Source organism: Vanessa atalanta, chromosome 15, assembly GCF_905147765.1.
Source record: "Vanessa atalanta chromosome 15, ilVanAtal1.2, whole genome shotgun sequence".
NCBI lineage: Eukaryota > Metazoa > Arthropoda > Insecta > Lepidoptera > Nymphalidae > Vanessa > Vanessa atalanta.
Window position 1 is genome coordinate 12,497,793 of NC_061885.1, and position 23,458 is coordinate 12,521,250.

The 23,458-nt window shown below is 42.4% G+C and overlaps 1 protein-coding gene across 3 annotated transcripts; it reads right to left on the minus strand.

Annotated features, from left to right (window-relative positions):
* Positions 1–368: 368 nt before the first annotated feature.
* Positions 369–22,704, minus strand: LOC125069104 (unconventional myosin-IXb). Of its 3 annotated transcripts, XM_047678470.1 has the most exons (16): positions 22,526–22,704; positions 22,353–22,456; positions 6,744–7,007; positions 6,303–6,481; positions 6,064–6,229; positions 5,778–5,950; positions 5,346–5,545; positions 3,822–4,011; positions 3,485–3,742; positions 3,172–3,399; positions 2,905–3,089; positions 2,624–2,825; positions 2,267–2,539; positions 1,885–2,148; positions 1,596–1,814; positions 369–1,509 (listed from the first exon to the last, which is right to left on the minus strand). In XM_047678470.1, the coding sequence occupies exons 1-16, from the start codon at positions 22,687–22,689 to the stop codon at positions 1,240–1,242; spliced, it is 3,339 nt and encodes a 1,112-aa protein (XP_047534426.1). In that variant the 5' UTR covers positions 22,690–22,704; the 3' UTR covers positions 369–1,239. The 3 variants fall into 3 exon arrangements, with proteins under 3 accessions (XP_047534426.1, XP_047534428.1, XP_047534427.1); XM_047678472.1 differs by lacking the exons at positions 22,353–22,456; positions 22,526–22,704 and adding an exon at positions 16,917–17,092; XM_047678471.1 differs by lacking the exons at positions 22,353–22,456; positions 22,526–22,704 and adding an exon at positions 16,917–17,092 and having other exon boundaries at positions 6,744–7,010.
* Between the last annotated feature and the right edge of the window lie 754 nt (positions 22,705–23,458).

A 23,458-nucleotide genomic window follows, 5' to 3' on the forward strand; every position in this document is an offset into this window, starting at 1 on the left:
TGTTTATCTTAATAATCAAGGTTGACCTTGAATTGACATGATATTATTACATAATCTATGGTACTAATTAAGGATTCGTGTAAAAGTCAGATTTTGAATGTCGTAAAATTAGAGTGGATTTAAGTAGAGTAGTGTGGATATAAATAAGGATAGTGATGGATATTCATCAGCAAGAGTTGGCAGTGCGCTGCACAGCAGATATCGCACGCAATATGTAAATCAAAGGTTTACCCATCGTCACTTCTCCTGCCATTGGAATGCAGTATTCCTTCGCCGAGGCGCCTCCCACTCGACCCACACCCACGAGTGTCGGGCACAAAACACATATATACCTTAATTAAAATAAATCTTAACCGAACCTAATTCATAAAATAGTCTGTTATCTCCACAACGATAGAATTAAATTATGTCTTCAGGGTAATACATTTCGATTATCAGCAATACATTGTATCTTTGTCTCAGTTAAGAAGCTCTTAAAATACTCATGGTTATGTCCCGACATTCCCCTCAACTGGGCGAAAACTCTGTGGACATGAATCAACATTTGTTCCAACATATTTGCGGGGTTCTCTTGACGCTTTTTTAATGTCGAGTTTGAGAATTATAAATACAAGCACACAGATAGTCCAGAACTCACAACGCCCAGTTTAGGTTCACGCTCCTATCCCTGGCGACATCTCGCAATGAGCTCTTAATTATCCAAATTGTGAATATGCAAATGTTATGAGACATTCGTATAAACTTTTATTCGATTCGGAGTACAAATTCAACCACTGTTCTATATGCATAAAATGGTAACAGAAATAATTTCATCATAAGCAGTAACACATTCCGTAAAACATATGTAATATATAAGTAAATAATATGGAAGACAAGTCGTCGTCGATCGTGTAATTCTATCGAGAAATGAATTTCAGAGGCGGAAAAATCGGTACTTGCAGTATTTACAGAAACGTGCTCGGAATTAAAACGTCCGTGCATTTTAACGTCACAGAGGAAACGACACAGCAGAGAGGCGGTCGACGGCGACGGCAGAGCGGATCGATTTTCTTACGTCTAAGCTAATACGAAGTAATACTGCTCCCTACGCGCGGACGCGGCGAGCTCTCGACCCCATAAATACCTAACTACTATGTACACCCACGCACTGAAGGCACCGTCCTCGCCGCCCCACCGCCGGCCGACCGCCTCCGACGATGCTCTTCCATTTGGCACAGTCCCACGGCGCCGGCTGGCCGCTCAGGCGGGCGCGGGCGGCGGCGGCGGCGCGGGGCGCGGCGCGCGGGGCGGGCCCAGCACGGCGTGCGGCACGGGCACCGTGCGCCCGCCCGCCTGCACCGACACGTGCCCGCGCCGCGCCGCGCCCAGCGCCAGCACGCAGTCGCCCACGCGCAGCCGCACGCCGGCCTCGTCCCAGTCCGCCGCCACGGTGCGCTGCTGCGGGTAGCCCAGCTTCACGCCGTTCGCCACCGTGTACGCGCGCGACGGCGGCAGCGGCGGCGGCCGCTCCTGCGACACGACCGGCGGCGGTGAGCGACTCTCGGGGAGGTGGAGCGGGGGAGCGGAGGAGCGGGGACGGCCGCTGGAGCACTCACCAGGTCGAGGCCGAAGAGCGAGCAGGTCCGTTTGACGAGTTGGGGATCGCACTTGTCGGCGGGGTCGGGCGGCGGAGTGCCGGCGATGGGCGCGGGGCGGCGCCGCGCGGGAGGGGCGGGACGGGCGCCGCGCGCCGCACGTGCGCGCTGCGCCCGCCACGCCGCCTGGATGCGCTCGGCGGCCGCCTGCCGGCGAGCGCGCCTCATGCGCTCCAAAACCTACGAATGTGTAGATTTGGTGTTTATTTGTAATCAAAACGATCTCGTCGCGGCTAGGGCGACTTCGTACCTGTCGCATTCCCTCGCTGAGAAATACGTGTCGTTTGCCGAGCGCCCAGCGCACTGCGGCGGGCGAGGCGGGCGCGGGGGGCGCGGCGGCGGCGGCCACGGAGCGCAGCACGCGAGCGCAGCCCGCGCCGGACTCGCGGTCCGCCCCGCTGGCGCTGCGTCGCCACAGCGCGCGGTAGCGGCCGCTGAACGCGCGAAACCGCATGCGATGCGGGTATCCGCTGGCCATGAGTTGGACGGTTTCCAGAATTTGCAAAGCGCGAACCTGCGATGAATGGAGAATGATATTTAAAGGAATGTGACTATAGATTTATAAAACCAAGTACTCCTAAAAAATAAAGATCGTAGACTGAACGAATGAAGCAGAAAACTAATTCGGTCACCTGTCGTGCGACCGTGAGGCGATCGAAATGCATGGGGGTCTCCGTCGAGTTGGCTCGCAGACAGCGCACAAAGTGCGGACGCGCATGGACGAGTGTGCGCAGCAGGTTGTCGAGGCGCGTGTGGAAGTCCTGCGTGAGCGTGGAGGGCGGCGCGGCGGGCGAGCAGGGCGCGGGGGGCGCGGCGCCCAGCGCGCCCGCCGCCACGGCCGCGCCGCCCGCCGTGGGGGACGCGCGGAACTGCGCGCCCGCCGGCCCGCCCGCCGCCGCCAGCGCCTGCGACGCAAACGCGGCCTTAACATATGTTCTACACGAGTATTTTCGGTAGAAATCGAACTCGACGATCGGGGCTTCGTTCACCTTGAGTTCGGCACCGAATAGATGTGTTGCAAAACCGAACTCGCAAGTCCTCGTATCGAAAGCGGCCAACAACTCGTCGGGTACCGCGTCGCGATTCGCATCCAGAAAATCGCTAGCGTCGTAGGTCACCTCGCCCGCGTAGTGTCTGACAGCAAAGCGCCGAGGATGTGGCGGTCTCGGTTCCGCCAATCTCGGATGGCCTCTGCGGGAAAAATAGCGTGGAATTATTGAAATAATTTCAATATTTTATTATTCCCGATCGGTTTAAGACTACGCTTTACCTATGAGCGGATTTAATGCGAGCGACGTATTGCTCGGCCGTGTTGCGCGCGGCGCACTCCACGTCGAGCGCGGCCAGCAGCCCCGTGCGCAGCGACGACACCAGGTCGATGCAAGGCACGTTATCCACGTACTCCACTTCCAGTGCACCGGTCACTCCTTCCTCTCGACAAGACTCCGCCGAAGACTAAAAATGCGAGAGTTCGAATGAAATATCTAATTTGGTCGAAAAATTAACTAGCTGGATATCGAGTAGAATATATGGATACCTTGAAAACGTGCGTATTGTAGAAGTGTTGCATCGTTTCGGCGCAAAGATTAGCGCAGAGATGTTCGAGCCGACTCGGGCCGGCGTCCTCGAAGCCGAACATATCGAGGATGCCGACGAAGCCGTCGGTGGCGTGACGCACGGCGTCGTTGAGCGCCGCCATCGAGCGAGCGCCCGCACGGCCGCGCGCGCCGCCGCCGGCCGTCGAGGCGCGTCGCGACGCAGCGTCCTGGTGCACCTGTCGGCGTCCACGAGACAACTCACTCGCCACGAGAAGGTCGGTCGCTCGTCTACGCGATCGATAGTCCACTCACGGATTCGTTGGAGTCCGAAGACAAGGTGCCCAGCGTGGAGCCGAGGCGCTTGAGCGAGTTGGCGCGGCGCACGATGGTGGCGACTGTGCGGCAGTAGAGCGCCTTGGCGAGCGCGTCGCGCGCGGCGGCGGCGGCGGCGGCGCTGGCGGGCGCGCGCGCCTGTCCGCGGGCGGCGCGCGGCGCGCAGCGCGTGCCCAGCCCGCGCATCAGCGCCGCCGCGCCCACGCCCAGCAGCGAGCCGGCCGCCACCAACTCCGCCTTGTGATAGATCGGGCGTGGGTGAGACGACGTCGAGACTGACGGAATACCTTCACTGATGCGACTTCAGGTCGTCTACCTCTCCGTTCGGTTCCGCCGTTCCCTCTGCGTTGTCAGTGAAGTGGACGTTGCCGAGCAGCAGCACCGCGGCCAGCACCCTCAGTACGTCCAGGAATGGTATACCGAGGACTCCGAGACAGCTCTTCCACGCATGAAACCGAGCCCCGTCTTCGGCTTCGGGTCGTCGTGGGTGAGAAGAGGCCAAATAACTGTTCGGAAGACATGTTAATAGTTTTTAAGTAAAATCTCGAATAAGCACGATGCACAAACGCCTTTTAAAATTTAAAACTTAAATGTAGAAGTGACGGCAAACCCTAATTAATTTGTCAAAATCAAAATATTCTTTATTCAAGTATGCTCATAAAAGCACCTTCGAGACGTCATGTCACTGTGTTGAATTAAGTGTAAAGTTACCACCGGTTCGCAAAGTAGCTTTTACCGAGAAGAACCGGCAAGCAACTCAGTAGTTATTTTTTTCCCACCATTTCAATTACAGAGTATGTCAGTAAAGTACAATTAAATTTTATACATCCTACCTAGTAATTAATTAAAACTAAGACTATTTTTATCTTTAACATAGTCTAGTATTGAGTAAAATTCCTTATATAGCAATGATTTTTTGATGAGCTTTAATTTTTTTAATAGGCCAAGTTAAAAATAAGTGTGTCATTTTAATAGACTAGTAGTAGAATACCGTGTCTTTGGAATGATGTATTAACTTTGCTAAGGCGGAAACTAGTTGTTATTAGTTCAGCTTTCCTCTTCGTGTCTACACAATGATTGTCGCCGTTTCATTCGGAAATATCTATATTATTGTGAATATACATAATATTGTTGTTAACATATTGTAAAGCAACCGTAAGTATACCCACGTTATCTTTTCTTTGAAATTTTTAAAAATTAGGGCTGTGTACGGACCGGTAACATCAATAATAGAATTGTATAGGCGCGCGGTAAGACCCAATACACTACCTTTATAATATCTAATGAAGTTACTCGTTAAAATGAAAGTTCAACGCTACTGTGGTAAAGTTATTTATTAGTAATTTATTGGCTTCTGAAGATGATTTGCTGATGCTGATGATTTTAAGTGGGAAGTTATTTCGGCGATTATTATTATTATACATTAGTATTACAAATCCATGGCCTAAATTGTCTTTATAGGTTCACAGCAAACACTGAACTATATCCCAAGTAGCCTTGATATCATCCTTTGAATCTAAGATTTTATCTCTTATATTCGATAAATTATAAGAGATTAAATCTTAAATAAATTTAGCATGAATACAAACGAATGAAAAAGTTTTTAAATATCGCTCAACTTGTTCCACAAAGGTAGTCTCATGACTGCCTTTGCCACTGCCTTATATCATTATATAACTTATATAATTATATGATTTTTTTACTCTTATAAATGCTAGTAGCCCAATCGCTAAACTAAAATTTTACACTTTTATAGGTAATATGTTTTAGTTTTAAATTTATTTTCAAATTAATTTTATATTACCTATAAATTAAACTAGATTGAATGAGGATTACATACCGCAGGTCGTTCGCCGTGTAGCCATCGAGATGTAGCTGCGAGCGCTCGTCGGTCGTGAGGCCGGCCAGCATCTGGTAGAAGATGTGGTAGTTGCGCTCGCCCGCCGGCGGCCGCACCACGCGCGTCTGGTCCAGGAAGTAGCAGTGGATCTTGGTGCGGTACAGGGCACCGTCCGTCACCTGCACCTCGATGAAATGACCCTGGAAACAGGACTTAAATGAAACGCGTCATACTTTTGACCAACTTTATTTCATAGGATTAGGATTAACTATGAATAAAGCTTCTAGATATATGCTTTCATAGATTTATAGTTTCCTATAAGTAACACCAATACCGATACCATATTTAAGAAGACCGATTTCAAAGCGTTCATTGCATCGTGTGATTAAAAATACTATAGCACTAAAAATAATCAATAAGCTAGCTACTCACGATCCTACTGGAATGCGAGTTAGCGTGTGTGGCGGCGGTGCCGAGCGAGCGGAGGACGGTGAAGGCGGCCGCCAGATGCTTGAAGGCGTCGGTCTCCGGCCCGCCGCCCGCCACGTCGAATAGTCGCCGAAGCAGCACCATCGACGCGTACGTCTTACCCGAACCCGATACACCTGGCGCCGCATGCGATACATTAGATCGATAATCGTCGCACGAGGAGCGGTAAAAGCAGCCGCAATCTCGCGAGGGGGAGAATATGCAAATGAGATCAGAAATCGCTCAACACCTGACAGTATGATGGCCTGCGGACAGCCGGTGTCGGCCTGGTGGCGCACGGCGTCGTGCACGAGGCGCGCCAGCTCGGGCCGCTGCGCGCGCGCCGCGCCCGGCGTCAGCGCGTTGCCGGCGTCCGTGTACGCGTTCATCGCGATGAGTATCGGCCCCACGGACGTCTGCAGGCGAATATTATCCTCTATGGGCACTTCTGATATAGGTTTTTCCTTGTGCGGATAAACAACCACTTACGTAGAATTTATTTTGATAGAATCGCGCCTGAAGTGCTCGCACTACGGCGTCCTCGGTGAGCGGGCCTCGCAGGTGGATGAGGTCGTCCACGTCGGTACCCGCGCCCGCTCCGACGCCCGCGCTCGCGCATGCGCTCGCCGTGGCGGTCCCGCTTCCGCTGCCCGCCCGCCATCTCGCCTCTGTGACGCGTTTAAAAAATATTTACAATCTATTAAAGCCAGCGTTCGTTAAATCAGCGCACCGTTTAAACACATTGATGTATATCGAAAGCGAGATTCTTGTTCGTTCTTCTCGATTAAAACGACATTCCGATGTCTAAACCGGTGCTTCGTGACTGAAATTCGATTATATAAATACATTCGAAAGTTCCTTAAATGTAATCGATTTGAGGGGACGGGTTCACTTTAAATGTATGAAAACGACGTTGCCAAAGTGAGTAACCTGGTGGAGGCGGCGGAGGGTGGTGAGGCTGCAATGGAGGCGCAGGTGCCGGTGGTGGAAGTAACAATGGAGCGCGAGGGGGCACTGCGGGCTGCGAGCCGCTGGACGAAGTACCGCTGGCGGCGGTGCCAGCAGCTCCAGCGGCGCCCGCTCCGCCACCGCTCGCTCCGCCAACGTGTAGATGATTACGGAGGGTGACCAGCTCCGAGCTGAGGCTTAGCAGCCGCCGCTGGAGGTGCACCGCTTCGTTCGACGAAGATGCGTCTGCTTGACAAACAACTTACTATGATAAATCTTGTATATTTAATTTATATTTATTTCAAAAATGTATCAAAATTGACTTTTTCTTACGATTAATTGGTTGTTTATATGACACAAGAAATTACATTGATCTAATTATACTAGCTTGCATGTATATATTGATCGAAACCGAACGAACCATCGAGCTGTCATCAGAGTCACCGAGTGGAGGGAGGGGATGAAGATAGCGTGAATACTTTATAACTCTATCGTAATAATAAACAAACAGCACTTTGACCACCTTCTGCACCCATCATCATATCAGTCCTCGGACGATATTATATTACAAATAAAATAGCGTGTGCTAAAAGTAAACGAAAGAATATGTTTTTGTGTAAGAATGGTGTAGTTATGTGTAGTCAAAGTTATCTTGCTACTCTTTTCGTAACATCAAATTCGGGTATGCTTTCCGAATAATGGAGTTAATAAATTATTACCCCTTTTTTTGGAATGACAGATATGACTTAAAGATAACTTCGAGTGAGTTAAGTTTTAAATGTATATAGATTAACGACATAACGACGAAATGCCTAACCATAGGTATGGTCTTTCTACAAAATGACAAAGGTTGAAATTATTTATTATAAAAATAAAAATTATTCAGTCATTACATACTGTTATGTAACTGTGTCAGAGAGGGTGTCAAGTCTTATCGCATTGTTCGTATGGCCAAAGCTAGAAGGGAACTTGTCAAGTATTAATAAAAAATATATAATTGACACATTCAGAGCCCTGTTTACGTTACGTGCATTCGTATCGCGTTGTAACGTAGAAAAAATATTCATTGTTAGTGCGAGGGGCACGCAGTTCTGTCGACTTGGCGACTTGACGAGGTAGTGCGCGAGCGCCGCGGAACTCAACAAGGGGGGGAGACAACCGGTTGTCCAGGCGCAGTGGCCTCAGCCGTATTCCGGACTCGTGCCATGTCCTGAAAATTCGACCTTGCGACTATCGAATTAGAATTTGTTTCAAATTGGAATTTGGAACACACGCCGCGTCAAAAACCTTTTTATTGGTGCACCATCGAAGGACACCGCCTTCCCGGCCGCCTTCGACGCGGCTTCGAATATTTGAAGCAGCTTTTGTTGATGCAAGAGAAACCGCTCCGAACTCGTGAAAGTTGCACTTTTGTCAGGCTGATATTACGCAAATACTTAAGCTGCTCGTTCTAAATGTACAAGGCATGGCCCTCACAATCGAAGTACTCACAAGTTTTATGGCATTTTTCTTCATAATCTTAAATCATATTATTAACTTTTGAATTCGTTTCTACACGAATAATACAAAAATATATACGTGAGTAAAGATAAAGATCAAAAAGAAAAAAAAAAACTTGTTATAATAGTGCGACTGCGCGAGTCAAACATGAGGAATTAACGGTAACAAAGTCGACGGAGTTTTAATATTAAAACACGTCCCGAAGATGTTTTCCTCATAGGCGGTTCTGAGGTGATGAGAAAATAAGCGGACATAACTGTGAGTGGGTCGATCGGTTAATTGTGTTCTCGGCGGCGGTGGAATGTCGAGGCGCGCGGCGTGTCCGGTTGTGTCCGGTCGCAATGACAGCACCGCACTGCGACGACCTCTCTGACCATCGATTGATATAACGTTTAGTTATAGTACAGCGTATTCGATACCATTGAGATGATGCTGCAGGTATGGCCCGCGAGAGCGATTGCATGGGGTCGTTATAAAGTGCAGGCATGGTTTTAACGCAGCATATCTATAAATTACTGCCAGCCTTAGTTCTAAGTGTCAATACGTATATTAGATCTACACGCCAGTTGAAAAGTGCAGTTTGAAGCAGTTTAAGTGCGGATGGTATAACTCTAGCGAAACCTAAATCATATGCGCAGTTTATTTTTAGTCTGCATAACTTTTAGGATTCTTTGACATCACCTTTGCAAAATATATTGATTGACGGTGTTGAAATGAATTGTAGATCAAGCGATAGTATGTATAAAGTATTTACTGATTATAATCTTATGTCTATGACCATATACTACTGAAACTATATAACGTAGATCGTGTATATACACACACGAACACATTTTGTTTGTTGTTCAAGTATAATACTATTAAAATAAAACTAGTTTTTAACGGATTTAATCGCGTATATTAATTATTTTAACATCCCGACGTTTCGAGCACTTTGCAGTGTTCGTGGTCACGGGCAGACTAAGGTGACATTTGTCTGTTTGAATTAAAAAGAAATATTATTTACAACTACCGCCAACGATTTCTTAATTGGTATCTTGAGTAGCGTTTCGGTTGCACGCAGAAGGCACTAACTGTATCTTTAGGTCTTGCAGTCTGTTGGATTTGGGATTTTAAATTTTTAATAAGTGGATCCCAAGTGTTAGAAAGTCTCCAACCATCTTCTCTATTGAAGTTCGGATGTTTTTGAATTTCAATAGCCTCGCGTATCATTCTAGGAATGAATCTGTGTTCTCTAGCGAGGATCTGTGGTTTATCAAATCGAATAAAATGGTTAGGTTTATCCAGAGCATGTTCACAGACTGCAGACTTTGAAGAACGCCTATTTTTGACATCTCCTATATGTTCCTTGACCCTAGTACCGATACTTCTCTTTGTTTGGCCTATGTAAGATAAACCACACTCACATTCGAGTTTATATACTCCCGCAGTTTGTAAAGGGATATTACTCTTGATAGGTCTCAAGAACTGGCTCACTTTCTTATGAGGCTTGTAAATGGTTTTAATCGAAGCTCGCTTCAAGATATTGCCAATCCTGTCTGTAACTCCCTTCACATATGGTAGAAATGCAGGTTGTCGCTCAACTGTGGGTGGTTTGATACGGCTTCTGCGATGCTGGCGAGGCACGGGCAGCTTGTTCTGGTGGAGTGCAAGCTTGAGACCTATCAAGAGTAATATCCCTTTACAAACTGCGGGAGTATATAAACTCGAATGTGAGTGTGGTTTATCTTACATAGGCCAAACAAAGAGAAGTATCGGTACTAGGGTCAAGGAACATATAGGAGATGTCAAAAATAGGCGTTCTTCAAAGTCTGCAGTCTGTGAACATGCTCTGGATAAACCTAACCATTTTATTCGATTTGATAAACCACAGATCCTCGCTAGAGAACACAGATTCATTCCTAGAATGATACGCGAGGCTATTGAAATTCAAAAACATCCGAACTTCAATAGAGAAGATGGTTGGAGACTTTCTAACACTTGGGATCCACTTATTAAAAATTTAAAATCCCAAATCCAACAGACTGCAAGACCTAAAGATACAGTTAGTGCCTTCTGCGTGCAACCGAAACGCTACTCAAGATACCAATTAAGAAATCGTTGGCGGTAGTTGTAAATAATATTTCTTTTTAATTCAAACAGACAAATGTCACCTTAGTCTGCCCGTGACCACGAACACTGCAAAGTGCTCGAAACGTCGGGATGTTAAAATAATTAATATACGCGATTAAATCCGTTAAAAACTAGTTTTATTTCAATGTGTAATAATCGCGAAAATCTAAGACAACATTATAATACTATTAATTATTAAAAGAGTAACAAATAATTAATCAGCGTTTCTGTTGACATTACAGTATGCCGCAAAATGTATGAATCTCTGACTGACCTACTATTGCTTCAATTATTATTTGAATTACACTTTATACAGATATAATATCCGAACAAACTGATATGTATGTATATTGAAAAAAATAGCATATTACGTTGTTAGGAATATGTCGAACTAGTAAATTGTCTATGGAAAAGACTTATTGTCTTTGATTAGAGCTGAAATTTGACAGTACGCCAGGAGACTATGCATTAGCAGAATCTACTCGGGACACCTTTCTGATAAATAATTAATACATGTATAGTTAATTGATAGATTGCTACACAAGGCTTAAGACTTAACATTGATACATACGTAACCAAAATATCATTTAATTGAGAAAATATATGTTCGTAATGCTTTAAGTATAATAAGGTATAAACAGTTCGCGTAATTAATTCTTTGTTTAATTGTCGTTTACGTGAAATTTTGTAGGAAACAATGGGATCTGGAAAGTTTAAAAGCCATTGTATAATAACGAATAAAAAGTTGTATGATGTTCTCTATACTAATGATAAATAATACTATTCAATGATCTCGGTAAGATACCTATGAATGATCCGCGCACGTGACGACGAACATTCAAGTGGTGGAGTAGAAGGATAGTTCTGGTTTTTCTTCTAATATTTTAGTTTGCTGTGTTTCATTGAGAACGTAAGCACGCACCTTATGAAGATTTTACTTATCGTCGTTGCAATCCAAACACGTAACTTCATTCTAATGTGTGAATGAAAAAAAAAATATTCATACTGAACAGAAACAGGTCCAAGTTATTGAGGACTTTCATAACTCTGCAGTAGTTAATTGATTGTTATAATGAGAAAAAACCGCGCTAGTTCCGACCGCACGACCTGTCCCTACTTACACAAGTGTAGATGAACCGAAGAAGTGCTTCATTGATTAGCTTTTACTTTTTTTATTCCGTTACGCGGTCTGTGGTTTTCATTATAATTATAATTGAAAAAAAATGCCAAGCTTAAGTTATCTGTTGGTAAATACTAAGGGTGAGCATTACAAGGACTAGTAACGATTGTTTTCGTTGGCGCGGGCAGTCGTGTATATTTTGGAAACAACCATCGAGTACAGTCTGTAGTTTGTGAGCACGCATTGCACGCAGGTAGGAGGTATATTCAATTTAGTTGAGTGTTAACACGTGACAAGTGAGTGCAAAAAATATATCTCTCCCTCATTTAAAACGGTCCAACTGACAGCGCCTTTAATCGAATACCTGTGACGAAATTTAAGACGTATATTTCTGATGTAACTGGATGTCTCACGAAACATCGGATTGAACACCTGCTGCAAGTAATAACAGCTTATTTACACGACCCACTTATGAAAAATATTTCCTATGAAAAAATCCTATATTAGTGTTCCAATAAAATAAACACTACCATAAAATATTTAATAGCTTGCACGGGCATATCAGTCGCAGGTGTGTGTAAATTACATTTAAAAATACTAACAAAAAGTCGACAGAGGCGAGCTGCTCACACGTCAGAGATAAAGAGTCAGGTTGAGTGATGACTTCTTACATTTTAAATAATCCTAATGTATGTAGAGCACTGTAAAGGGAATGTTAATAAAATCATTACCTTTTATGGGTGACTAGCTACTGTGAGATTTCTAATGGCATCAGAGCCGTGCAAAAAATGCGTGTGTTATTGGTCGGCGGCAATGCGCGTGCGCAAGAATCTCATCACTTATCTGCCGGACAAACGCTTCCGTAGTTGCGCTGTCCTGGTAATGTTTCTTTAATATACATACTTGCAATTATTATGCGCGTATTTAGAGTTAATTTGACTACGGTTATTATTTTAGGTTAAAATATAGAAGAAATGTATAATTTAATTTTAGAATAATAATTAATCTCTAAACATGCTCGGTCATACTCGTCTCGGTCATCGACCGATACGAGTCTAGCGGCGGTTTGAAGCGAGGTCTATACAATGGGGCAAGCGGATAAACCAGAAGTGGACCGAGGCTAAGTCGTATAGGCACGTATCTAATCAAGCGGAGTGAGCGAAAAAACCTTCCGAGAGTCGGCACGGGCCGTCAGCGTCACCGCTCACACGTGCTAATCAACTCGCAGATGCCATCGATGTGTTGCGAGGAATTTTCTCATTAAACGACAGCAAATTCCTCCTCACAGATAATCTTGCCTTATCAAATACGCGCCATAGTCATGGAGAGTTTCGTTAGTAAGCCGTACTGCGTTACTTACGAAAGCTATTTAAAAATGAACAGGTGCGCGAAGTGCCGTTTATCTTATTATTTAATCAAATTAACTGTATATTTAATAATATATAATTACTAATATATTGAAATAAATGTAGATTTATTGCGAAGTAATAACATTTTATATGTAAAAATATTAACGAATAAATTTCTAGAACCGGAATGTAATTAATGAAATGATATAATCATTAACGTTGATATCGAAGCTCTATAAGTGAAATACCAGCAAATTAATCTTATTTTAAATTTTTAAAAACATTTCATGAATAAATAAATTTCTTGTTTTTTTTCATATCCGTGGCCATGGAATTCCACATGGCAAGTTCTATTGATGTCAATATTTTGTGCTAGAAGTGTAAACGGTTCAGTAATTTTCATTATTTTGGACGGTCGAATTTGCCCTAAAGAAAAGTGTGTGTATATATACGTCGTAAACGATCGAGATCTCACCTTCTAGACCGAGACGTCTCGCTTTGTATCGCGATAGCTGATGATGGCATAGTGACTGATTATTCAACGCGATTGTCGGAGCCACGGGCCGTAATGCTAGGAGGTAAGGATATTAACGGAGGGAGTGGTCGGTGAGAGGCGCGCGTCGTGCGCGGCGGATAGATAGCATCGCCGACGCCGCGACCGTCGGGATCATAAACTTTACGAAAACAACCTCTACCACTAATATGAGCCGCTTTAAATTTTACGCAATCTTTTTAACAATTACTATACAATACATAAAATCATAACAGGTATTATGATTTTATATTCATATTGTAAAAAAAACGTTTTTTTTTTTGTAATACACACTTTGTAGTGATTCACGTCTTACGGGTCATCTTTAAACCGTTTTATAGTTTAGATTACGCTAATGCCATCGAACGCTATGTAATGCTTTGTGAATGCAAATTGAAGGTCTATTTTTCTAACACGATTAAAATATCTTCTGTTTTAAGTTTGTTAAAAATTATATATTTTCATACTAAAATGCTGAATAGTTCTCAAGGGAATTGAGAAAAGATACGCATTTTTGTAACTGCAGGAAATACCAGTCTATAATTGGTATTTTATTAAACAGTTTTGGTTATCTCTTTAAAGTTGATCGAGATAACCCGAACCTGCGCACACATACACACTTATCATCAAATCTGATGTCTTTAGCCTAGCGTATCGTCACATAAACATAAAAATGTTAATTTATGAATGTCTCAAATAAAAATAATAATTATGCATATTAATAAAACGTAACTATTTACCTGTGTTTTCGCTTTAGCGATGGCAATGCACACTTCGACGACTCGACCTTATTTATATATATAGAAATTAAAGTCGATTTTGCCTTCGCTGAATATTTTTAGCATTTATTTGAATAATGTGAGCAATATTGATGCGCGGTGGTTATGCACATTGATTTCTGAGACACGGAGAAAATCGCCTTTAGGCATTTAAAAAAGTCAGACGTGCACAGTGTGGACACGAAGAGGATGCAATGTATGAATCTCTCAAGAAAAGAAAACGCCCGATCACTGAAAAAAGGCAGGTGAAAGCCGATAAAATCAGTAATGATATTTTTCAGTAGGGTATCTGAACTTACAACACAAATCAGGAGTAAAATAAATTTTACTGTGCTCGTAATCATGAGGCACATCGTGCACGGCGGTCGAGTGCGCGTTGAAATCTTTTCTGCAGAGACACGTGCGTCACACACGTCGCGCTGCATTTTGCGATGGAACTGGGCACAGATATTTGCTCTAGGTAGGTTCAGTATAGAGCATATCAACAGTTTGTCGTGGTGTGTAATGTTTATAGGTTTACTAACGACCCGCCCCGGTTTCGCACGAGTGCAATGCTGATACTAAATATACTACAGAATGTCTTACAACGATCACAGCTTTTTTGTCATTAGGCAATACAGACCGCTATGTCGCTGAATTTTAATTCTGTAATCACTAATAAACAGTATGTATCTTCGCAAATATTCATTTAAATGCTATAAAGGGCTATATACATATATAGATCCCTACATAAGCAATATAGGGATCTATATTGCTTAGTCGCTTCGAAAATAAGCCATCATTTCTCGTAAAAAGTAAAGGATAAAAAAATGGTTATTAAAAAATAGGCTATCCTTGAGAGATAGACATATATAACATCGAGGACTTTTTTAAGACCTTTTTGTGGTGTACAATACTGTACATTATGTTGATCTATCTTGTAGGGTTCAACCGTCGTTTGCAATATAAGCGGAAACAAATTATTAGTTTATTTATGACATCACTTTGGAAACCTCAAAAATTATCAGTGTTTCTCTAATATATTGTGCACGTATTATAAATATAAACCTTCCTCTTCTATCAATATATCTATTAAAAAAAACGTATTAAAATCCGTCGTGTAATTTTAAAGATCTAAGCATACACAGGGACAGACAGCGGTAAGCGACTTTGTTTTATACTATGTAATGTTTTTCACACACCAGAAAAAGTCTTAAAATTTAAAATGTATTTACGTATGTATATCTTAAAAACGATTAAATCGAATTCTCATTCGCTGCTGAAACAAATGAAAAAATCTAGCGCATGAAAATTTATTCTAAGATAATATAAACTGCACCCGATTTTAAATTATTTGCCTCCTCTTTTTCATAATTTCAAGCATTGTTCGAGTTTTCTATTGAAATATTTTTAGGTGTACACATTTAATCACTCTTTATTATTTGGCATAGAACTATGTCATTATTATTGTATATCGAGTTTAAAGCAGCGTTGGATACACTATAGATCGTGTAGTTTCGGTTAAGTCGGCCGTCGACTGCAGCGCGCGTGTCACGTTAACCCGTATTAGTATTTGCTTCTCCTAATGCGTTACTAATCTATGACATGATACCTCCATTCGTGATTTGCCGGTTTTTGTGACAGCGCGTGGTCTGTCGTGTTGTACTCAATGGCCGTACATCGTGTTTATATATAAATCTTTACTCTCCGTACGGACATGAAGCGCGGGGAATCGCTTAACATAATGACGTTAGCTCGAAGGGCACAAAAACTGCGCGTGCACCGCGAGCGCGTGTAATTGCAGCCACACGCAACACGCACACAAGCTAAACGAGGCTTTGGAGGTGATCACGAGAATTATTTAAGGTATGTAATATGTATCTATTTGGACTCTGACAGGTGACATTGCGGGAAGAGAGTTTCGCGTTTTGTATACTTGTACCTTTACTCGTAAAGGCTAAGGGACTGAACACGCTAGCGGCAACGGTGTGATTCACGGTGATAGTATTTCTTGTTGCTCGCGGGAACCTGCCGAGAAACTCGCGGCGCACTCGAAAGGGCCGAATTTACTTAGATACCTGCGCCTCTCTCCCCCCGCGCGGGCTCCACTTGACCCCACCCGCAGCCCGTGCTCGCTGTCTATGAGCTACGCCGTTAGTCGCCGGAGCACACGCAGCCTCCCTGATCTTTTGCATTCGTCTACCTTTGTACCGATATACGAGTACAATTAATTTAATAATTATTTTGTTAAAATATAAATTTAAATCATATTAAATGTACGCTGTCAAGAGGGCTCGTGAAATTTCACTCAAAATATACTTGATGTATAACGGTCGATTACATGTCAGAATAAACATATAAATGTGGATAATGGGGGTGGGCAAAGGGTGAATGCGTCTTTGTAGGGTAAAGATGATAACGGAATAACAATAAATACCTCAGGCGGCGACAAAGAAACCCAGCACACACCCAAACACAACACCTATCACTCATTTGAAACTAAGCGAACCTTCTCGTACCTCAACGTCTCTAACGATCTACATGCAGGCGGTCACAAAGAACATTTGTATTAACGACTTAGGAACTCGATAGACCAACTCCGTGGTCCTTCTAGTCCGATTTATAATAACTTGCGTTAAAAACGCTATTAACCACACATCAAATTTGAAAGCCTTCAACTTTCTGGCACAGTATAAGAAGTAATAAAATGATCACAATCTCGCGGCCGGCGCTCGCGCAGCGTCGTCGGGCTGCGGTCGGGACGCGGGGGCGGCGCTCGCTCACCTTGCAGCTTCTTCTCCGTCTCCCAAAACTTTTGCAGCTCGGTGAAGTATTTGTCGAGTATGAACACCTTGGAAAGGCCGAGAGTGGCCATGGCAGGCGGCGCGCTCGCATCACACTTCGCGGTCGCGCCGCTCTTTGCCGACAACGGCGACTACTCTCACGCGCGTTTCCCCGCGGACTGCCGGCCGCTCCGCTGTATCTGCGGCGCACTTCCCCGCCCCGCATTGAGATCCTCCGCCACGCGCCCACAAAGCCTTCGTAGTCAGCCCTTTATTAGCCCTACTATATTTTCAATAAATACACAATAAGTGTATTTGCAAAAAAGAAAGTTAACAAGTAATATTTTAATTTTATTCAAACAGTGAAACATCAGTTTAGGCTGTTCTAAGGATACCTTTATATCGTATAGGTAAAGCTAAAGTCAAATACACTTATTTTATTATACAAAGATATATTCACATACTGTGGTCGCATAGTTGATTTTATGAATTTTAGTCTAAAAACGACTGCGTCAGCGGCGGGTGAGGCGGAGGCTGCGAGGGCGCGGAGGACAGGGCCGGCCGGGGAGACTGGTTTGTTTGTTTGTAAGCTCGAGTGCCGAAAGCTACGTTCATCGGTCGGACCTCGCCCGCGAAATGCGAACGACTCTAGACCTACGGGACTGCGACCTGAACCACACTCACCAAATTGCGCCTCGGGTCGGCACCTGCGCTCCTATCGGGGCCACATGTACTAGCAACACTTTTTGCGCAATCCAATGTCGAACATAAATCTCGCGCTCCGATTGAGTGTAATCCGGCAGCGCCGTTATATAGCGCAAACAACACACACATTACAAACGTAAACCATTCTTGAATAATTGATTCGAGCGATGTGAACTGTTCACAACGGAAGTGAATAACTTCATTTAATGTCAACAACTTAACTTTAAATAAAGGAAGAAGGATATCAATTATATGTTAACGCCAATTACGTTACAAGATATCTTAAATGAATAAAATAAAGCTGATACATATCCTAACTAAAACTCAACATGCACACTCCACGCTTTTTATCGTCTAAGTATATATATATATATATATATATATATATATATATATATATATATATATATATAAGGTCATGGGTTTTTCAAGCATTAAACAATTTGATTCATCTAAAAAATAGAGTTTAATTTTGTTAATAACAAATAAATTTTACAATACAAATGGCTAAAATACAAACCTAAAAAATAGAGAATCGACAATTGCAATGTTCATGCTTTATTTCTTCCTTAAAGAGAACTGGAATTGTCCTTTCCACTCTTAACTGAACTAAAATACTAATAAAAAAAAACGTTTATCACTAAGTTTAAAATGAATATTTTAAATTAATTGACACTTCTTATGTCATTAAAAAAATATTATATGGTTTTTTACTGAGACGGCCTCCTTCGACTCAACTGCCAACACTCGAATGTAATCACAAAGCTTAGGTAAGCAAGTCTATAGACTTGCATTGAGTAATATGCCATAATTATTAAAGATGTTTTAAATCAAAGATTTAAATTTATTTTACATTTACTTATATCAATAAGACAGTAAACATATCATAGTTAGAAACTTGGCGTTGTTAACTCATTCTTACTTTACATGGTTATTTTCACATTGAATATCACGGGTTCTGTGAATATAATCCAGCAAAGAATATACATCTCATTATTGTAAAAAATACCGTGACGCAAACGTAGGTAGGTATTGAAATTATTCATTAAAACAGATTAAATATCTGTATTGTACTCTAAGTGAGTTGCATAATTCTTTTAACGTCTGATGCTGATATAGAACCATAGAGCTCAGTCTTCTAAGTCGCCTAGGGACGATAAATGTGTCCTCAAATCTTACTAGTGTCTATTACATTAAGATCACTACTGTTTCATGGTGTGTAATATAGTTGCTTTCTCATATTAGTCAAACTTCAAATTTAGTTAAAGTTGAGTGCCTCGAGTATTCAGAAAATAATAATTTTAAATTATTTGTTGCAATTGTGTAGGTAAACGATCCATCGTTAGCACAGAATATAATTTCACGAAGATCTTCAGCACACAAAGAGTAATTTTTTTATTTTTTTATTTTATTATTTGTTACGAAATCTGTTAATAATTTACTTTTAAAGTCTTTAAGGCCTATTTTTCTATAATAAAGACTCGGTAGTGTAGGAAGGTGTCGTGACGTGTATCTGGAGCTCAAAGTTACTTACAAATAATTGTCTTAGTTATGTTCGTAGTTTACAAGGTACTCAGCCCGCATGGATAGAATAAGAGGTCACATAAAACATTAATAGCGAAGGACATAGATGTGTATATACAAAGTAAAATAGAGTCAGGGCCAGGCCGGGCTTCGCTCGCGCACGCAGAAACCCCTCAACAAACTTTCATCACAATCGGCTTAGAAACGCGTAGAGACGACAACAAACATACAAACATTCATTTTGAATACAATGAATACTTTATAAATTCCAAGTTGGTTTTTTGACAAAGTTTTCTTTGAATTTGTTAAATGTTTATATCATCAGCGCAAAATCATCCAGCAAAATTTTGTCTTTGAGGAAAACATCAACAACTCGAGTCACACCGTAAAGTCCACAATCGAAAACAATAAATTTTCGTTATAAGTCTATTAATACGAATGTGTGAAAATTACTTGGATTCAGATATATCTGTAACTACTTATAACGTATGAAAAATGCCGATAAAACTCGATACAAATATTTATCAATTGCAAGATACTTATCCGATGACATCCGTCACTTTAAAGCGCGCCATCTGTCTTTCACGCACGAATCTAGTTTGGTCGGCCAAGGTAGTGTAGAGCCGAGCGAGCTTACATATCCTCGGTTAAAGCCGCCACAACTCGCAAGGGGTCGCGAGTTGTATCAAAAGCTCTCGGAGTGTCCGTCACATGAGTCAGGTGTCGCCGACGACTCAACGATTTTATTTAAAATAAATCGCTTTCGGTACATGGTTCTGTTACATACATTTTTAAAGTTTTCAAAGAGGAGATTAAGTTCGACCATATTTTGTGTCCTCGATATTTTCACCGGCTGCGAATCAATTTCGAAGATATTATTATTATATTATCAACAAAACATGAGTTCTAAGAACGATATAATGAAATCTGAGAGTCTGTTACATTTTCTGTGTACCGACGTCTTCCCCAAATATAAACCGATTTTCATGAATTACTTTTAAGAATTGGATTTTTCATAGAAAATACTCCCATGTAAGTTAAAAGAAAAATCGACTGCCAAATAAGGATGGCAAGCCGGTGGAGTTATCATCGTTTACTTTAATGGGTGCTTTCTCATTATTATTATAAAACGGTAACATATTATTTAAATATTCCCTATTATAAATATTAAATATATTTTAATATACCAGTAAAAGTTAAATAACACAATGTAGGTTCAACATGTGAACATATTTTTTTAACCTACATTCATGTCCCGCAAAACTTTGAGTATAGTAGCATATATCTAAGTACATGAAACCTCAATGTAAAACCTCAATGTTCGCCTTTAACTTATAGCGAATTTATTGCCAAGATGTCTGCGAAAATTTAATAACCGATCTTTACCGGCAAAGCATGCAAAAGTATAAATGATATCTTGCTTACCTAAAAAAATTAAATTCGAAGCAGCGCACATGACTTAAAACACAAAATATCGATTCAAAATCACGAAACTTTCGCCGGTACTCGTGATCGTAGGAGACCGATCGAGTCACTTCACTGGCTAAGAGTAAACGGATTTTAAAATATATTTACGGTTACCTTCACATAATCGACGCCGCCTCTGATTATCATGGACCACGCAAAGTTACATTCGATAACACATTGGTAACGGACCAATCGAGGTTTCACTCGTGGTGCGAGTGCCCGACGATCCCGCCGAGTCAGCCAGTCAGTCAGTCAAGAACTTGCACAAAAATGAAGCGGCCTTACTTTTACCGGAGTTAATACCGGGCGTTGACTAATCTTGATGAGTTTTTGCAGCGAATGCACAATTATTCGCGTCAGTAACGCGGTGTAACAACTCCACGCGCGTGATTCACTTGCTGCTACGGCACGCGCTAAACGGCCGACCGTACATTTTGACGCATGGTATCGCGGCCGGTCGGCGGCACCACCGTCGGCACACGCCATCGCATTAACTCTCTGATCGATAAGTTGGCCCTCATGACTTTAATAAAGTATTATAATCGCAATGAAGGCCTGCAGGCTGAAAACACTGCAGTGATGTACTTTTACTTATAAATAGAAGCTTAAACACCGATTTCCATGATTTAAACTTAAAAATTACGGACTTCCGTACAATGAATTTTCAAAAAGACTATTCAACTGCCTCTGCAGGATATGATTTGTTACTCAAATCTGTGCGCAACACACACACAACATGCTCTCTCCATTTCGTCACTCTCGTGATCGCACGCGGCGGCCGCGGAGTTCAGGCGTTTTCTGAGGCCCGGTGAGTGTAACACTGGTCTTATTATCGGGTGAACTTATTAAGATTGCGATAAAATCCATTAATAAAATAAATGTAATTTATCTATTAATACAATAATTTATGTAAATTTTACACAACTATTTTTGAACTCGAGGGTCCTCACTTGTAGTTGCCAAATAATAATAATTGTGGCTTTTTTTCACCTTGATAAGAACTGACTTCGAAAAAAAAATGTTTTAATTCTAGCAAACGCTCAATTGAAAAGAGCAGTTCCATTTCAAATTGGACAAGGGTTGCGAATTACAAAAATAGGAAAACACATTAAGATTATTTTTATTTTTGTTATATATTGGAAACGTATTTTCCGGCCACGGCCTGCTATTCGATTTAAAAATATGGACCGATATATCGCACATAAAAAAGCAATACGTGACGTCGGTTACGTTTCATATCAAAAGAACAATGGTCTAGGGCCAATTACGCCTCAGGGCGACACAGCGCGACACTTCGCCAGCGCCGTGCGGCGTTGCCGTGCACCGTCTAGATAACGCTAAGCAATGCTGTAATGACTGTGATATACTGCGCTACTACCTAAGATAATAAATTATTTAAGTTTCTCAACGCTGAGCTTTTTATGAGAAAAAACGGAAAGGAAACGGATGATTTTTCATTTTTTTTTGTGTCCCCGGTTTTCTTCCGACACGTTACGACCTACGTACGCACACATCGAATCCCTGAATGAACTGAGCGATAGATTGTACCCACTACGCTAAACGCAATCGACAACGATTTGTCGAAAAGAAAATAGAGCTGAAATAATCTGCAATGATTTAAATGTTTGATAAAACTGCCCAAACAGACTGCACAGATATACCGTCGCTGTGTACCGCCGTAACTCTAAAGATGCGCGCTTATTTACTCAGCGTTTTATAAATATAATATGTCAGTACAAACCGAGGCGTTGAGAGCGCACGCGACGCGGTCGGTGCACCGTCTGACGCCGCTCACCGGGATCCTCCAGCGTCTCCTCTTTCTTCTCTTGACCCACCGACGTCTGTCTGCAGACAAAGTTAATCACGGTGCAAAGGCCATCATAGTAACTCATTCCGCTGGTATAATTAATATACCTATGTGTGTGAATCTGTCGTGACCGGTATGTGCAGAAGAAGTCTGGGCGTACGTGATGCGAACGCAGCAGCGCTGCCAGCGGTGCCAATGTGGGGGAGGCGGTGGGGACGGAGGAGGGGGTGGTGGCCGAGGCACCCTCGTACGTCTGGTCCGGCAGCAACATGCCGCATGCATGGCGGCCGGTCTGCACCACCTCCACCGCACTGCGACCGGAGACAGCCTTGCGCCTTGCTCAGTCCCTCACTATCGACGGGGTATTCCCTTATAATGATGCGCAAGACATCTATTGATGACTCCCACAGAGTAGCACATGTATAAACCGCAATCACAAGTAGTGACTTGCTTGCTGTTTTCGACCCGATATGGCGTCGAGTGAATTAATTTAAATGAAAGATTATGTCGATTATCACATGATGGGGAGTACTGAGGTCGATAAATATATAAATGCCATTCAAGTTGCAAAAAGTGTGAGTTAATTACTCTTTTTAGCCACTCTTATATAGCACTTATAATATGCAACATTTGAAATGAACTACACCTTAAGTTAGGTTCACAGGCCGCGCATAGAATCTAACAAGGATGTTCATATTTAAACGAGGATGTGTTCGCGGCACAAACCATCGGTAATATTATTCAAATCTAAAGTTGGTTTACTCCAGTCCCTCTAAACCCAAGAAAAAACATTTTCGCATAACATGGGCTAATGAAGTTTTTATATACCTTTGCTTTACGAAATAGTTTGTTAAAAGCAATAAAAAAAAATTAACTCTCGTCCATTCTTTTTTCAACATTTATTTTTTTGATTGATATCAACATTCCCTTATAAAACTTTACCTTTAACAATAAAAAAACAGGTATTTTTGAAGTATTAATGTTTGAGATGTAACAACTAAGAAATTCAGTGAGCATTCATTACGGGCGGTGAGTCGGCA

What these genes read in the sequence shown, in the direction of transcription:
- LOC125069104 (XM_047678470.1), bottom strand. Translation starts at nt 22,689, where the DNA reads ATGTTGCTGCCGGACCAGACGTACGAGGGTGCCTCGGCCACCACCCCC. An exon ending in CGACAGATTCACACACATAG is followed by an intron (nt 22,457 to 22,525) that starts GTATATTAATTA and finishes CTTTGTCTGCAG; the next exon opens with ACAGACGTCGGTGGGTCAAG. An exon ending in TCAGCGAGGGAATGCGACAG is followed by an intron (nt 1,815 to 1,884) that starts GTACGAAGTCGC and finishes ACACATTCGTAG; the next exon opens with GTTTTGGAGCGCATGAGGCG.